The sequence below is a fragment of the Aricia agestis genome, chromosome Z (assembly GCF_905147365.1).
Source record: "Aricia agestis chromosome Z, ilAriAges1.1, whole genome shotgun sequence".
NCBI classification, from domain to species: domain Eukaryota; kingdom Metazoa; phylum Arthropoda; class Insecta; order Lepidoptera; family Lycaenidae; genus Aricia; species Aricia agestis.
Genome location: NC_056428.1, coordinates 13,764,427 through 13,782,764, shown reverse-complemented (window position 1 = coordinate 13,782,764; position 18,338 = coordinate 13,764,427). Strand labels below are relative to the sequence as shown.

The 18,338-nt window shown below is 34.8% G+C and overlaps 3 protein-coding genes across 3 annotated transcripts; 2 read left to right on the top strand and 1 right to left on the bottom strand.

Annotated features, from left to right (window-relative positions):
* The first annotated feature begins 6,555 nt into the window (after nt 1-6,555).
* LOC121739489 (translocon-associated protein subunit alpha) lies at nt 6,556-9,599 on the top strand. Its single transcript, XM_042131975.1, has 5 exons — nt 6,556-6,761; nt 7,336-7,524; nt 7,882-8,159; nt 8,370-8,610; nt 9,172-9,599. The coding sequence occupies exons 1-5, from the start codon at nt 6,701-6,703 to the stop codon at nt 9,240-9,242; spliced, it is 840 nt and encodes a 279-aa protein (XP_041987909.1). The 5' UTR covers nt 6,556-6,700; the 3' UTR covers nt 9,243-9,599.
* Nucleotides 9,600-10,707: 1,108 nt separating this feature from the next.
* Nucleotides 10,708-11,412, top strand: LOC121739492 (40S ribosomal protein S28). The gene is made up of 2 exons (XM_042131979.1): nt 10,708-10,988; nt 11,299-11,412. The coding sequence occupies exon 1, from the start codon at nt 10,788-10,790 to the stop codon at nt 10,983-10,985; it is 198 nt and encodes a 65-aa protein (XP_041987913.1). The 5' UTR covers nt 10,708-10,787; the 3' UTR covers nt 10,986-10,988; nt 11,299-11,412.
* Nucleotides 11,413-17,096: 5,684 nt separating this feature from the next.
* On the bottom strand, nt 17,097-17,798 carry LOC121739491 (bladder cancer-associated protein). Its single transcript, XM_042131978.1, has one exon. The coding sequence runs from the start codon at nt 17,595-17,597 to the stop codon at nt 17,358-17,360; it is 240 nt and encodes a 79-aa protein (XP_041987912.1). The 5' UTR covers nt 17,598-17,798; the 3' UTR covers nt 17,097-17,357.
* Nucleotides 17,799-18,338: the final 540 nt, after the last annotated feature.

Here is an 18,338-nt window from a genome sequence, read left to right as displayed (position 1 = left end):
CTGCTGACTTTATTTACATTGTCAATTATTAAGGGCACGTTTACAATATAGAATATTAAAAATAATACCTACAATTAATTTAATTAAACACATAGGCCAAGGATATTATGTTTGGTGTTTTCATTACTATTTTATAAGAGTTGTAAAATAAGTAGTATTTAAGTTTTATGTCATAAGTTAACTCATAACTAAATTTTTAAATCTACAAAAAAGTATAGACTACGCAAAAAAGGGATGGTTTTTCGCATAATATTTTAATAATTCTGTCTGTCTGTTACGTGATGCATGTTAAGACCTAATCGCCAAGTCTATTTTGATATAATTAATATGAAGTATTTCCAACCAGAATATAGTATTATATTCTGGTTGGAAATACTTCAAGTCTTGGAGAAGAACATGAAAAAAAATACCATTATACATACGGATAGTTAAATAATTAAACCTGGTATTATCTGCATTTATAGTAACTTATTAATTTGTACATTTTATTGACATTATGAACTAAGCTTTACGCAATACAATATGATACCGAAAATAAAAATAACATAACACAAGAAAGATCAGTTAAATCAAAGCGTCGATTGTTTACATTAAAATTGAACATCGCTTGACCTTTAAGGAAAAACGTAGCCTAATCAGTAATCACTATTGTCTATCATAATATACAGTAATTTAAGAAAGGACTGTTGCTGTGGCTTAAAATACTAGTCGTATGTTGCTCGCAACCTCTTTCGCGCAATTTTATTTGAGAGCTTTTTCTGTAATAATACCTATAAGATGTCCTTTTATGGGACTTATGCGTAAAGGGGTTACAAAAGACTGCTGGGTAGACAGACATTCGTTTTTAGTCTTGCCCGCAACTTCGTTATACAACAATTCGAACCGATTTGTTGCGATGTCTAAATTTGATAACTTCTAACTGTGACGTTGAACAAAAATAATGTGACACTGTTCAGTGCCCACTGCCCAGCGCCATACGAATGGACGACACGCATCTGTGTCTTCAGCCATGCGGAAACTTTTTTAACTTATTTCGCATTTTCTAATGATTTGCTTAATTATGAGGACTGAGGTATTAAATAGGCTACTTGACCTCATTTTTTTCTTCATGCTAATCGCTTCATAATCATTCATTATTACAAAAAAAAACGAATATTTTAATATTTTACACAGTAGAAACCCTTAATGTTAATTGAAAAATATGCCTTATAAATGGCGCCGAAAACACTGTCCACCATAGTGTGACGTCATACTTTTTGTATTTTAAGCTCTCTTTATTGAACATTTTTTTATATGCTAAATGTACGCGTCTAAAAGTGCCCAAAAATTATAAAAGAATTAAATAAGAAATTAGAAATCATTTGTAATGTTGAAAACTTTTGGAGAAAAGTTTTGGCCATTTCATTTCCCGTCTACAATACATGGAGATAATTTATAAAACTGATGTTTTATTTGAATTATTCAAGAAAATATATTTTACAAATCTTTCTAGGCTTATTTTTGTTATTTATGTACAAATAAACTTACATATAACGAGCGCGATAAATAAAAGATATTAAATTACGAATAGAATGACGTCATATCCAATTCGGAAGTACCGCAAAAGCGTTTTCGTCAGTACAAATCCTATTTTCATAAAATCATATTTTCAAATCGACTTTATTTATCAATCATAAGCTTTTATTTGATGATAAGGGTGAAATACGGTTTCCTAGGCCAAGTTCTACTAGAAATATGTATTTGTTCAATGAAATTGAATGTAGGTCAAGTAGCCTATTAGATCTAAAAATCTTATTTTGGTTTTCCTCGTAAAAATTTCAACTATTATTATTAGCATATTTAAGATACTTAGCGATTGAATAAAAATAAAAATTTGGTTTTTCGTACAGTACTTTAGTAGCACCATAGAAGTTAATTGATACATTTTTCAAAAATTTGTGTATCTTATATCTTTAAACGAGCAATTCTTGTATATATATAGCGCACGGTCGATTTATCGCCCCCAAAATTTCATGAAAATCGTTGGAGCCGATTCCGATTTATATATATATGAAAAATATGACTCTTCCTGACATCTATATAGCAGATAATAATACTATTTTACGAGCAACTAATTGTTTTAACCAGCAGATGGCTTTATTAAGTAACACGAAGTCAATGAGTGTATGCCATACCGAGCAAAGCTCGGTCATCCAGGTACTACCTACTTATTACTTAATTCCCTATTCTGAATCCTGTTTGTGGTATAACTCATTTATTATCATAATATTATGACGCTTCATTACAAAATAAATAATAAAGTCACCTTCTATTCATTTCACAAATAAATATTTACGGGGAGCTCCCATACAAAAAAGACAATTTTCAGTCTTTTTTTGCTCTATTGTGGTACGGAACCCTTCGTGCGCGAGTTGATCAACTCGCACTTGGCCGATTTCTTTGATTTTTCCCTACGCTTGCACATATAGTCTGTCAAAAAAGTGAAGATATTAAAAAGACGTGGCAACATCGTAGTGTCATCCCTTTCAAATCAATCAAAGAAGAAAGGGATGACACTACGATGTTGCCACTTTTCAATTTCTTCACTTTCTTGACACGTTCTGGACAGACTATAACTACTGAGCGATTCCAAATTTCAGCCTTCTAGGTCATCTGCAACTGGGTTAGAATTTTGATCTATAGGTCAGTCAGTGATAAAATGTTGATTTTTGGACATTAATATTATCGTAATAACCGTTTGAGCTGTGTTTATGAAATTTGAAATTTTATTTTAATACACATCCAAGACCCAGGAACATTGAAAACTTTTTGTTCCGCCTGCGGAACTCGAACCCAGGACCCCCGGGATGAGCGCTGGCCACGCGCAATGCGAATTCATTTTCATCGAAATTTTCATGCAAATAAGATATTTTCCCTCATCAAAATGTAGCCTATGTCCTTTCTCAGACTCTAGAATAACTGTATACAAAATTTCATTGCAATCGGTTCAGTAGTTTTGGCGTGAAAGCAAGACAGACAGACAGACAGACAGATATACTTTCGCATTTATAATATTAGTATGGATAACATTATTAGTAATGATGATTATGTACAAACATTTACAATAATAAAATTATTACTAGCTATTTGACCGAGCTTTGCTCGGTATTCGATAAAACACGAATAAAATGACATTTTCTTAAAATAATTCCTAGCTAGATAGATTTATCGCCCCCGAAACCTATATACGAAAAGATATAAGATACTTAGGTCCCGTAACCCGTTTCATCAAGCAATGTTAAATAAATAATGGCTTGTTAAATCAGTTACCGGCCTGTTAGAGCTATCAAGAGTTCTACCATGCGCTCACGTCAAATCAAATCACCTAACATGGTGTTAAATTTTATTCCTGGTCTAGAGGTCCATTCAATATTTTCATTCCTACTAGGTCTTAATGACGCTCGGGTGACTACACAAATAGCACCTTCCCTCCCCTACTACTGAAGAAAATCTAAGACAACAATTTTATAATATAATATCTATGGACGCTTCACACCACGTCAGTCTGACCCCGTGCTAAGTACCTGAAAGACTTGTGTTACGGGTACCAGACAACGGAAATATATTTAATACTGTTATACTATACATATATTCAAGATTTTTATTATATGATACACATATTTAATACACACCCATGACCCAGGAACTTTAAAAACTTTTTGTTCCTTTTTTCCAACTTTTTGTGATTCGAACCCCCAACCCCCAGCTTGAGCTACCGACAGCCTACCCACTGAGCCACAGAGGTCGTCAAACAACAATTATATCCACTTTTGTAAATTAAGAAATTAATAGGGGTGTAGACTATTTTTAAGAAATATATTTATTTTACAGATGTACATATTTTGTTACACCTAAAAATATGTATAAAAAATAAATACACTCTTATTTCAATAAAAAAAAAAACACTTATTAAATTTCGTTTTAAAATTTCCCGCTAAAGCGCTAAAGGTCATAATGGCGTCGCTATGACGTCACGGTACTCCCCAAACAACAAAAATCTTTGTACGGGTTTGACATCGAAATGTCATTGTCACACACAATGTTTTAGAGATCGTGACGTCACATCCTGTCATGGTTGTTTGCGATCACATGATAATACAGATTAAATATAAAAAATATTATAAAGTTGTTAAGTAAAATATGTCCATTTTCGGTAATTCTATAATACAAACTCTCAAAAAACAATGATTTGTATTAGATTTCGTTTACTGTCTACACCCCTATTATTGTATTCCTGCCTTATTACTGGTCAATAGTATGCTAAATACCATAAACCTATAATGCTAAAGACCAACAAAGAGTGCGAGAGAGAAGAAAATCCTTTATGGAATTATAACAAGATGAAAAGAGACAAGCAGTCTAATGAAAATTGTAACCACTTTTATTTGACAGGTCGTCAAAAGTCGTCAGTCGTTTTTATGCCCTTTCGGTATTTCCAATATATTGTTCAATTTGTTTGTTATTTTAAAAAAATATTATTATATTTAAAAATTGTGACTTGTGCTGTAAGTGTCTGCAGTGTAAATCATAAGAATAATCCTGATTATTTTTCCGACCCAAATATCGACCAATAGAATTGCACCATTCGACGTCACGTGGTACATCCTACATGGTATTATACTGATAATTTTTTGAAAATTTTCTCTGACTGAAACACATTCTAATTCTATTGGCCGACATTTGGGACGGAAAAATAATCCCCCGAATACCACACGAGCTTCAAAATTATCTGGCATTTCCCTCAAGGTTCCCTGAAAACAAATAAAGTCGTCAAGTTTTTCAGGAAAAATCACTCGCGCTTCGCGCTCGTGATTTTTTAACCTGAAAAACTTGACTCCTTCATTTGTTTGCAACGAACCTATCGGGAAATACCCGATAATTTTGAAGCTCTTGTGGTATTCGGGGGATTATTTAGTATTATACTTAGTATTATACTTAAAGGTACTTCAGTACTCAGTATTAATTCTGTTCTCAATCTTCATTATTTTGCAATCGGTACCAGCTAACCTAATCGCAGCTAATATAAATCGGAATCGGCTCCAACGATTTTCATGAAATTTTGGGGGCGATAAATCGACCGTGCGCGTTGTGAAGCTTCAAATACGGCCCAATTGGGCCGTCTGTTGTTTAGTCTGCATCGAGCGCAGTCATGAACGTACCGCGTCTTGTCTTACCTAAATAAATTGAAAACAAAACACATGGAATCTTTTACCACATGTCTTGATTGCAATATATACCCCGATTATTTACATTTTCAATTATTTTTTCGAACAATCTGGAAAAAGTCGAATTTTCGTAATAGCTCAGGCGAAGAAAGAGGCGGCGATACGATTCGACGTTTGAAAATAATAATATCTTCCATAATATTCATTTAAATCACATGCTGTAAAGAGCCATATAGATCTATATTAAATCAACAATGTACCTATTTAAAGTGCTTAATTCAATAAGGATTAATGCTGTATTAGTTAAAATCGCTTCGGAAATTAGCCATTATTTGTCGTTAAAAGTAAATGACAAAAAACTGTTATTGTGGGATATCCTTAAGAGATAGACAATATACCTACCATCGCGGAGTCTTCTGTAGACCTTTTCAACATGTACAATACGTCTTGGTACATATTATTTTGATAAACTCGTAGGGTTCAGCCTGCGTTTGCAATGTAAGCGGAAAAAATGTAATTATTTACGACATCACGACATTAGAAACCCCAACAATAACAGTGCTTCTCCACTATTTAATGAATGTTATTATACTTATAAACCTTCCTCTTGAATCACTAAGGCTCCCTGAAAAAACAGCAGTATTTCCGGAACGACACGACCTGCAAACCTTCAAGAAAAGAGCGTATTCCCTCTTAAAAGGCCGGCAACGCACCTGCAGCTCTTCTGATGTTGCGAGTGTCCAATGTCCATGGGCGACGGTAGTTGCTTGTTTGACCTTGCGTGACCCGTTTGCTCGTTTGCCCCTATTTAATTTAAAAAAATAGCTTGCATAGGCAATCTGTATAATATACACGATTTTGCTCCTTATTTCCATAAATATTATGTATGGAAATAAGGAGCAAAATCGTGTAAATAAAAAAATACTTTTTTAACGTGTGGCGTATGACACGTGAGCCGCGTCATTAAAAAGAACGATTGTTTCTCCCTCAAATTACACTTTAGAAGATTCTACTCTAACAAAACCATCTTAATTTTCCACGTAGAGCATGTCTATATGCTTCGTTTCGTTACGTATTCGTACTTAGAAGCCCTGATATTGAATTTTGCAAGTATATCATATCCATAGATGGACGGCAAAGCAGGATAATGTGTGGACTACGTCATTTCGCAGTCCTGCACGGCGGACTGCAATGTAGGACCGTGAATGGGCCACTTTACCGAAGACTAAAAATAGAAGTCTTTTTTAATGGTTTTTTATTTGTTTTTAACACTTGCAACACGGACTGCTGACAACTTGAATTGACGTGGAAGGCAAAGTGTCAAGTCTTGACACTTTACCTTCCACGTCAATCGAGTTGGAAATAAAATTTGGCATTGCTGGGAATTATTGGGATCGAATCAACGCTGTGGTGGCTGTTTTCAGTGAGAAAAGTGAATGGATAGTCAATTTTAAATATAGCATTAGTCGCGCAGTACAATTTAACAAAACAACAAAATGAAACTAATATACTTAGTACTTCTAGTATTACCTGCAGCCTTATTATGTGTACAAAGCGGTGAGTTAAATTTTTAACATTATTTCATTAGAAAGTGTCGGCAAATATGTACGTGGCAAAGCTTTTCTTCATGTAAATGAAGATAAGCCATTTTACTTTATGTTTTCTTGACATACCTTGGGGATATTTCATGTAATTTGGCCACATTCAGCTTGCCCCAGTTTGCTTTATGAAATTTTAAAGTAACCTAGATTGTTATGAAACAGTACTTTCAGAGGTTGCATTTAGATTGTAATAATATACCTGTCAGTAATAATAAACTTTCTTTATAACAAGTTTATATTGAATGAGAAAAAATATTAATTATTATACATATTTTAACATCTTTCTAGTGAACAATCTGGGAACGGTAGGCAAATAAGAAATGTTTTTATATTAACAAATAGAATATGGAATCATTGTCAACTAATCAATAATTGCATCTAACAAATTTATTATTATCTTTTTGTTGTCTGGTCAAATTTGAAACTGTCTCCCTAAGAATGTAATATGGAATTAAAACTATCTTGTATTCTAAGATACTTTCATAAAAGCTCAAAGGTCAAACAGCTCTTAATAGGTTCTTTAATTTCAGGCAACACCTTCTTTGCTAGGGCGGAAGAAGATGAGCTAGATGATGTAGTGGACATTGAAGGTGATGACAACCAGGTTGTTGGTGATGATGTTAGTGAAGATGACGACTCAATCATCAAATCCTCTCAAGATGTCGACACCACTATACTCTTCACCAAACCTCAACCTATCTATGGAGATGTTGCCTTTGGTAAGAATAACTCTTTAAGTTTTTCTTATGTTTACTAAGTTATTTAAAATAGTATAATATTTTTGTAATGTTTTGTCTATATCTTATATATAAATGTTGCTAGCCAGGAAAATTTTTATCTATGTAAAGAAAATATACCTGGCCCCTTAGTATCTTTCGTGAAAAACTATGACAAAATTCGTTATCAAAATGTATGAGGTTAGACATAAGTTATCGCCAAAAAGCTTGCGAAGACTAATGTCAAATCCCATACATTTACATAACAAATTTTGTCATCATTTTAACGAAAGGGACTTTGGCTACGGCCTCTGTTCTACAAATGTTATTGCTAATCTAACCAATAAATTGTATTTACAGACCTACAAGCCGGATACCCAGTAGAGTTCCTTGTTGGATTCATCAACAAGGGCTCTGAAGACTACACCGTGGAAACCATGGAGGCATCCTTCAGATACCCAATGGACTACACCTACTACATTCAGAACTTCACCGCTCTGCCTTACTACAGAGAAGTCAAGCCTGCACAAGAGGCTACTTTTGCTTACTCCTTCATCCCCAACGAAGCTTTTGCTGGCCGACCCTTCGGACTCAACATCCAACTTAACTACAGGGATGCCAGCGGAAATTACTACCAGGTGTGTAATTTGCTTTTAAATTATTGTATACCATTGTAATTAACAGTCAAATCCAGAATTATAATTTGTAAAGTTATGAAATAGTCTATATATACTCTATAGTAATTGCTCAAGACAATGGTCCTTATTTGTTTTTTGACTAGTGAACATACTACATAGTTATGTTTTTAAATACAGTTATATTAATTTAAAAATATGTAACATTTGCAGGAAGCTGTGTACAACCAGACTGTCAACATTGTCGAGGTTTCCGAAGGTCTTGACGGCGAAACATTCTTCCTGTATGTGTTCCTTGGAGCTGCTTGCGTATTGATCCTTGTTCTGGGTCAACAAGCTCTGTCATCCCTGGCTCGCCGCAGGTCTCCGAGGTCTGCACCCAAACCTTTGGAGACTGGAACAGCCAATGATGTGGACTATGACTGGCTACCTAAGGAAGTAGTAAATCAACTCAGTAAGTATTAATGTTTTTGTACTCAGTTATCAAATTTGGTTGCTGACTTTCTTCATATTGACAACTACATTTGTACAGTACTCCCAAATTAATAATGCGCATGGAAATCTTCGCTAATTGTCGTAATCACGAACACACCTGAATCTATGAAACATAAGAGCCCTAAACAATATACTTGCATTTTACACCTTGTTCAAAGGAAATAGAAGTAAATATCATATAGCCGGTGGCTGTCCGCTGTTGCCGGTCCGTCAATAAGTACTATAACACACCGGGAAGCCATCGCGGCGTTACCATGGTATCGTCCAAGCAACGCCAGGCGCCTCTACGTCGTTGCAAAGCGCTGTTTTTCTTTAAGTTAGGTTTAAAACAGCGCTTGCAACGACGTCTTCCGACGTTCGGGAAATACGACCGTTGCCGAAAAATTACGGAAATTTCTATGCGCATTATGCCATTATCGCTTTGGGAGTACTGTACTAGTACTGTATTTTTAATTTTTTAATTAATATAATGTCATATTATATTTTTACTTGTTGTTATAAGAAAATGCTTTTGTTACAGAAAAATCTCCAAAATCGCCCAAACAGTCGCCTCGCTTAAGGAAAGCGAAAAGATCAGTTGGCGATGACTAAACTTTCACCTTGTGAAGAGATAGGAGAGAACACTGATCTTTGCCTCTCGGCAAATGTGAGAGTGAATAAATAAAATAAGAATAGGTTATAATTGGAAAGCTGTGTAAGAAAATGGACTACAATAAAATCTCACTTGGCAATACCAAAATAGCAATAAAATAGAACTCAAGATAATTATAGCATGCTGCGTACTGACTTGTCTTCCAGGCCTGTTCTTATTTTATTTTAATGTATAAAAGAGTGTGTGATTTTTATTTGCATTGTGAGCGTAAATTAATGGAACAAATAGTGCAGAGAGCTTTGTAAAGTTTGTGAAAAATGAAGACATTATTTAATTAAAATGTTAAATTTTTGATACATCTGTTTTGTAATTTCGTCAACCCAATTTTTTCCCCTTACTAGTGGAAATACGTGATAAAATTATTTTAGTTCATATTATATTAACTACCTATATATTTTTAGCTAATAAGTGCGCTAGCTTTGCATCAAGTCCACTCAGTAGTGAATATCAGAGATATAAAACACTTTTCGCTTTCTGTCATTTTTACGCCAAAGCTAGGCACGCGACGATGATTTACGGCCGTTCCCAATATTTGCTCTATCTCTGGGTTTGCCCTACTAGAGATAGGAATAGCTCACATTAGACATTTTCTTTTGAGTCATAATTGGTACATTTTCGAAACACGCACGACGTCATTTTCAATTTATTTAGGTAAGACAAGACGAACGTGCCGCGGAAAACGAAAAACAACGGACGGCCAGGGATGATGGCAAGGTCAAAGATTAGCGAATTTTGTTAATAAAATAAAGAAATCACGGTGAAAAATAAGTGTTCCCAAAATTACAGCTCGATAGCATTTTTATTTTTTTTGTTATGCGCCTTCAAAATCAAGTCGGTTTTTTTTTTCAATTAAATTTCTTAATATTTGTATACCAATCGATAACTTATGCAAATAAAAGCAATTTTTGTTATAAAACCACTTTCATAAACGCAATATTTGATATACCTATCGAACAAAGTTGTCTCCCGATGCGTACAAACTACGAAAGAGTGACGTCAGTCTTTCGTAGCATTTTGAATGGAGCGTTTCGGGCAGGTCTATTTTATGAGATGTTTGAATTGTCATATCTTGGTGAATTTTTAAGCTGTCAGAGTCATTCTTTCAGCGATGTTTCTATTTTTTAAGAGTCTTTCAATTACCAATAAGAAAAAAAAAATAGTCATCTAGCTTATTGGGCTGTATTTGAACGCGAAAATTCACAACGCGCGGTAGTAACATATCTGCTTTGAGTTCATCATTGATTAAATTTAGTTACTGAATCATTTAGATTTTAGACGTCTAAATTTAGTAAGGTGGAATAAGCGCAGCTGCTGAAAAGTATTATATAATTTTGTCTTTTGCTCTTTAGAAACAAAAATCAATGTTTGTCTATGGTTAAAAAATTTGTATCCTGTTTTTGACATTTCAACTGTCAACTCTTTTACGTTCACGCTTGCTGCGTTGCACGTGTAATTTGTCGAAAGAGCTCGATAACTGAAACAAAATGGACAAACCAAACGTTCTCGCCCGCGTCATGAAAGTTTTGGGCCGTACCGGGTCCCAGGGACAGTGTACCCAGGTCAAAGTTGAGTTCCTGGGAGAGACCACCCGTCAGATCATCAGAAACGTGAAGGGACCCGTGCGCGAGGGTGACATCCTAACCCTTCTAGAGTCTGAGCGTGAAGCCAGAAGACTAAGATAAACGGTAAGACTGCAATCACTACACAATTTGCTCCTAGAGATCATGTTTTATCATCTTGAAACAGATAACCTAAACTGTGCCAAGTTCTAGATTCTTTGTACCGTGCACCTTTATTTTAATGTGCTTTCCATATTTGTGGAATATTGGAGTGTAAAGATAAGGTCAAATAGAAGTTGTGATCTCATTATTAATCTCATTTCTCAATATAATTCTTGCAAGTCACAGTCAATCATTAACCAACTATAAAGTTGTATACTTTGTTATTAATTAATATCTTTTATTAGTACTAATTGTTTTTTTTTTTCTTTTACAGGTGTGGAGGTGTTATTTTAATAGTTTAAGGAATGTAAACCGATAATGTTGTTCTACTAAACCGTCAAAGATGATCTTTATATGTAACAGCTTATAATAAACTCAATATTATTCATGTTATTGTTTTACCTATACCTTTATAAACCCTGTCAGTAAAAACTTAAGATATTTAATAATCAAAATTTTTGGGACCTATAAGGCATCCATTACACAATCATACAAGCGAGAGTCAATTCCGTCAATCATGAATTATGTTTGACTGATGGACTGACGAATTGTATTAGACAGTCATTACATTGGTAACATTTTGAAAGCTATATGTTTCTAATTTTTTTCCAATTTTGTTAGATGTGATAACGCTCACTCGAAATTCGTGACTGAGGGTTGCATGAAGCAAAAATCAAGATATCCAGACTTTCGCCAATCATCTTCATGCAACCGTCTGTCACGCTCTTACACGGTAGGTTATCCATCAGTTACAGCCATGACTGTGGTAAAACTGACAGCAAAACCTACCATGTAATGGATGCCTAAGAAAGCCACAAATTGAACTAGGGTATGTTATTCGAATATTCGAATACTCGTTTTATTCGAATATTCGACGATTTTATTATTCCAAATTCGCCAAATTATTTTTCGAATAATTCGAATAGTAAAAATATTTTTTAGTTTTGTTTAAAATGCTATCAAACATAAAATTAACATGGAATAAGAACACAATTAAGTTTATTTCAGAAAAATAAAATTATTTATGAATATTCTACATCTTTAATGAAATGTATATATATATATATATATATATTTTAATCTGTTTTTAGTCTAACTAATGAGTATACGACCATTCATCGTCGCCGTTGACCATGTTTTAGACGTTATTTTGCCTAAAGACATGCAAATGAAGATATAAACTCCTTTCAGTCATGGATTTCAGTATCGTATGTAATGGTCGCTCACGATCTGTATCCATTGACTTCTTTTAAGCTTTCTCAAATTTTTGTCTACCGTGATAACTATATTATATCGCGGGCTTTAACCCAGAAGGGTGTATATAAAACAAACTCGTCTTTTAAGAAGGTAATAGATGTAAGTGTAATATTGAGTTGTATGAATATGTAGTTAAAATACAAAAGATCATTTTTTTATACACCCTTCTGGCTTGAAGCTCGCGATATGTGATCTATGATTAAAGCGATTAAGCTATTTAATAGCTTTACCGCGGCAGTCCTCGGCTGATAATTGAAACAGTACAGTATCAAAAAATGTCGATGGGTCCCTAATATCATGTTATTGGCGTTATCAAACTTCATATTACTAAAGTCACTCTAGGATTGTTTCACCCTCCCCTTTTTTTTTTTTTTTTTTTCGACGGGAAATGCATTGACGTATCCCGGGGGAATTGGGGACTCCCCCACGAGTATGTGGGGCTGGCTGCGGCCGTAAGGATGGTAAGTGACCGCAGCCCTACCCACTAAAACCCGTCGGTACTCTTCGTCTTCCCGTTGCCGAGTCGCGAGAACGCGTGAGCTCTACTCCGTGGCTCGACAATCGACCGCCCGCGTATCAATGGTGGGCCCGTCCTCTTTGAAGCACTGTCGCTATGCTTCTGTCACCAAACAGAGCCCTTTCGATGTTTCACCCTCCCCTAAGGCTTCGTTGCAATTTTTTTTCTTTGTTGTGGTGTTTGTTTCCTAGTGGGCATTTTTTATAATTTCGAGCCACGTTGACACAGGTGAAGGTGTTCACCTTCACCTGTGTCAACGTGAACGTGGATTGAAAATATCAAAAAGACGCATGAGCTAGCTGAGTATTAATGAACAGACATTTATACATTCGCACGAATAGCGAGGCGAATGGCGAACACGAATGTGTAAACAGTGCGCTCGCTATTCGCCTCGCCCTTCACCTCGTACCGCATTTATAAATTCGCACGAATAGCGAGGCAAATCACGAGGCGAATGGCAAACACGAATGTGTAAACAGTACGCTCGCTGTTCGCCTCGCTCTTCGCCTCGCTATTCGTGGCATTCTCGTTGAGAGCGGTTTTTCGGACGCGAATCAAAGGGCACGAATAGCGAATACGAACTTACTGTTTACACATTCGCCTGCATTCAGTTGACAGCTAGCGTCCGACCCTACAGGACGTGTACAAAGCTGAACATACATATTTGACTTAAATACACTGTACTGAAAATAAGCCTATTTTTATATTGTATATAAAAATAGGCTTATATTATTTATATATTCTATATATTATGTTATCATGTTATTATTATTATAACGTTAGTACAATGTTATTAGTTATTACACTCGTTTCTTTTCTTACTAATGCTACATACGTGGCATTAGTAATAGTTATCATTGTGTAACCTTATAAGTCATAATTTAAGATATAACACATACATAAAGATTATATTTTGTTGTTAATGTATAATAAGTATTATATTTATTAGTTTCGCATTTATGAGCGCGTAGCCCGCCGACAAACTACTATGCAGTTTGGCTAATATGATAAGGAAATATATTTTGGTTTTTAATAAATATTATTATTAGTATATTTTAGTATTATTATTATGTAATAAAAATGGAGTGGAGTGAAAGGTGAATTTTAGAATTCCTAGAATTTTACAAAAAGGAAGAGCTCTAATGAAACCCAAAATATCGCTATAATAAATTTCATATTTTTCATTCAACATTGCTATCTTAATATGAACTCGTCCTCCATGTTCGTGTGCGAATATCAAAATGAATCACCCCACGAATGTGTGAACGGTAGTTCGCGACAAAGTTCGCGACAGCATTCGTATACGAATGTTTTGTCGAATCAACGTCGAATGACGAGGCGAATAGCGAACGCGAATGTATAAATGCAGTATCGCGATTCGTGGCATTCGCGTTGAGAGCGAAACGAACTTACTGTTTACACATTCGCCTGCATTCAGTTGACAGCTAGCGTCCGACCCTACAGGACGTGTACAAAGCTGAACATACATATTTGACTTAAGTACCTACACTGTACTGAAAATCAGCCTATTTTTATATTCTATATAAAATAGGCTTATATTATTTATATATTCTATATATTATGTTATCATGTTATTATTATTATAACGTTAGTACAATGTTATTAGTTATTACACTCGTTTCTTTTCTTACTAATGCCACATACGTGGCATTAGTAAGTTATCATTGTGTAAACTTATAAGTCATAATTTAAGATATAACACATACATAAAGATTATATTTTGTTGTTAAAGTATAATAAGTATTATATTCATTAGTTTCGCATTTATGAGCGCGTAGCCCGCCGACAAACTACTATGCAGTTTGGCTAATATACTTAATAATGAAATATATTTTGGTTTTTAATAAATATTATTATTAGTATATTTTAGTATTATTATTATGTAATAAAAAGGGAGTAGAGTGAAAGGTGAATTTTAGAATTCCTAGAATTTTACAAAAAGGAAGAGCTCATTTGGAACCCAAAATATCACTATAATAAATTTCATATTTTTCATTCAACATTGCTATATTAATATGAACACGTCCTCCATGTTCGTGTGCGAATATCAAAATGAATCACCCCACGAATGTGTGAACGGTAGTTCGCGACAAAGTTCGCGACAGCATTCGTATACGAATGTTTCGTCGAATGACGTAATGCAGTAATACCATAACGTCGAATATCATATTATTATTATTTAATCTCCACTGCTGCCTAGCAAGATTAAGCATAATCACATGAGAAAAGTAAAAGGTGCTACAATCGAAAACGGTTTACACTTTACAGCCTTTCGTTAATTGCCCAGCTATAACCTTAAAATAAACATTTTAACAATAAAAAATAACTATGTCATTAACAAAGATTTATGTTGATAAAAGTAAAAATAAGGGCCGTGTTCGTCGGCGTAATTTTTAGCGTATTCGCTGCAAAACCTAGTTATTGCGCATGTCCAAATCATGTCATGCCATGGCAACGACAACTGTTTACGACTTGACATTTAACCCAATTGCAATTTGTTGGTGGCGTTGCAATGAACAAACCAGTGGGAGAGCCATGCTTCGGCACGAATGGGCAGGCTCGACCGGAGAAATACCACGCTCTCACAGAAAACCGGCGTAAGACAGCGCTTGCGCTGTGTTTCACCGAGTGAGTGAGTTTACCGGAGGCCCAATCCCCTACCCTATTCCCTTCCCTACCTTCCCCTATTCCCTTCCCTTCCCATCCCTACCCTCCCCTGTTACCCTATTCCCTCTTAAAAGGCCGGCAACGCACCTGCATCTCTTCTGATGCTACGAGTGTTAATTAAATTTTTAAATTTTTCCAAGTGATCCATATCCATATTTTCCAAAATAAAATAATCAAACACTATCATAGTGTTAAATAAATTATTTGTGCGGCTGTTACACAATTTAGGCTTATGTATTTATGTTAAGCTTTTATTATTTTAATCATGTATTAACAATTAAGACGTTGTTTACGACTTGACCAGCAACTTGTTATGGCGTTGCCATGACATCTTTTGGACATGCGCAATAAAAGGTTTGTCCAAAAATACGCCGACGAACACGGCCAATAATTGCTTTCATAAGAAATAGTATTAAGAAAATAGGTTGTACCTACATGGTTGTACGAAGCTTTTTGTTACTTTTATTCAGGATTTTCAGCATTTTTCAAAAAATTTTAATCATTCGAATAATATTCGAATTATTCGAAAACTTTTGCAAAATATTCGAATAGTAAATTTGTCGAATAATAACATTCCCTAAATTGAACATAAAATTTTTTCTTAGCTGATCTGTTGTATTGGTTAGGCAAAACTTGCTTGTATTGGTTGAAAATCTTGAGGCAGAAGAGATTTCTACATCCATACTTAATACTACAAATCCAAAAGTTGTCTGTCTGGCAGTTACCTCTTCACCCCCAAACCGCTGAACCGATTTTGTTGTTTGGTATGGAGATGCTTTTAGTCCCGGGAAAGAAGATAGGATAATTTTTATCCTGGATAAATGTACGGTTCCCGCGCGATACTCATCTAGTAAGATATAAGAAAGAAATGTTTATCCATCAATCCCCAACTTTATCTGTGCAGGCAGTGACGTAACCTTAAGACCAAATTTCACCAACGACTGTTAAAGTTATTGCTCGAATTAGTATCACGTTAGCTGTTTCGTTTTTCATATGAATGAAAGAGAAGACAGGACATTTTAACAAGCTGTTAACACAAACAGACGTTGGTGAAATTGTGGCTAAACCTATCAATGATAAATAGTTTATGGGTAAAGTTGTGTAATTGGGGGGCTAAATAAGCTTTAAAATTTGGCATAAAATATAAAGTTTAATATAAAAAAATTAAATACTTATTGTGTGCACACTGCACAGCTGTATTGATTTAAGGGGTGCCAGGGTTTTTTTATAAAAGCTTTTGACACCAATTTTCTTGACATTGCGCGCTATAAACTGAAGTCCACGCGGACGAAGTCGCGGGCAACAGCTAGTTTCCAATAATTGGTACCCAGGCTAAATCCATATTATTCTATAATTACATTATAGAAGCCACTTGATCATGAAAACACCAACTTGACTTAGTGTAAGCATCAAGATTTATTAATCTTTAACATCCTCCATCATGGGTATCGCATACACAATATATTTTCAATTGTTATGCGGAAGTCGGCTGCCGCTTGGGGATTGATGGATTAAGTAAAATAAATTTAATAATGCTATGAGGAGGCCAATAAAATCAGAGCTAAAGAAAGGAGATGAAAATTGGAATAAATTTATTAACTATTAAAACATTATCTATAATAATTATTACTGTATTAAAATTACCATCACATTTAAAATTAATTTACTAAGTACAGTACATAATATTGACACATGTCTAATCACCGTCATGTAAAGATTCTATTTACAGCATAATATACATCGTTTCCACCTTGTCTTCTTGGAGAGGCGACTCATGGCGGAGTCAAAAAAGAAGAAATAGTCTTCTTCGGCAGCAGCACTGTTTCGTTGCATTTTGAGCACTTGTAAAGGCAACTCTTGTGTTTTGTCTATTACGTATCATACTTTTCCCCTTCGCATTGCGTGGCCCAGAATAAACAATTACCTATTCCGCTATAGCATATGAGTATAACGGCGGCAAGGAAGACTACACTGCACACGGTGCATGGCTTTCGTTCGAGGAAGAAACCGATTAAATATAGCACCATAAACATTACGTGTGTGTTCACAAGAGCCGGATTGACGGGCTTCGGTATTAAAAGCACAGGAATCAGCCATTGTAAACAATACATTTCGTCTATCGTAATGTATAATCGTAATACGTTTTAAATTTAGTTTCGTAATCGGAACATCATAATCACTGTATCTTCACTGTCCGGTTAACAGGTGTCAAGGCTACAATTAGACTGCTTACTCGAAAGATAATTTACGATCAAATTCCATTAATTAATTTACAAACTATAAAAATTGATGTTCATGGTCCAGTGCCTACGTTTTGGCTTTTGACATTGACAGGCGTATACAATCAATTAGACATTGACAGTTTTACATTTTTATTTCAAACTAGCTGTTGCCCGCGACTTCGTCCGCGTGGACTTTAGTTTATAGTTGTTCTCGTACATCGATTGAGTCGTTTTAAACGCGCAAATCAGAAAAGTAAATTGTGTGAGAACCGCACATTTTTCCGGGACATTCCTTGACGAAACATTCCTTGTCCCAGATTCAAATTAGTATCTCCAATCTTCATGCTAAATTTCATCAAAATAGATTAAATAGTTTTATATAGCGATAATCATAAAAGTTTATTGTGCAGGAACCGTACATTTTCCGGGACAAAAATAGTATTCCTTGTCATTTCTCGAGACTTTAAGTATCTCCATACCAAATTCCATCAAAATAGATTGAATAGTTTACATGCAAATCATAAAAGTATATTGTGCAGTAAACGGTATTTTTTCCGGGACAAAATGTATGCTATGTTCTTTTTCGGGACTCAAAGTATCTTTATACCAAATTTCAGCAAAATGGGTCCA

Bases quoted from the DNA above. Each gene is read 5' to 3' on its own strand.
- LOC121739492 (XM_042131979.1), top strand. From the start codon at position 10,788: ATGGACAAACCAAACGTTCTCGCCCGCGTCATGAAAGTTTTGGGCCGT.
- LOC121739489 (XM_042131975.1), top strand. From the start codon at position 6,701: ATGAAACTAATATACTTAGTACTTCTAGTATTACCTGCAGCCTTATTA. The intron at 6,762-7,335 runs GTGAGTTAAATT...CTTTAATTTCAG, and splicing joins CTTATTATGTGTACAAAGCG to GCAACACCTTCTTTGCTAGG. The intron at 8,160-8,369 runs GTGTGTAATTTG...TAACATTTGCAG, and splicing joins CCAGCGGAAATTACTACCAG to GAAGCTGTGTACAACCAGAC.
- LOC121739491 (XM_042131978.1), bottom strand. From the start codon at position 17,597: ATGTATTGTTTACAATGGCTGATTCCTGTGCTTTTAATACCGAAGCCC.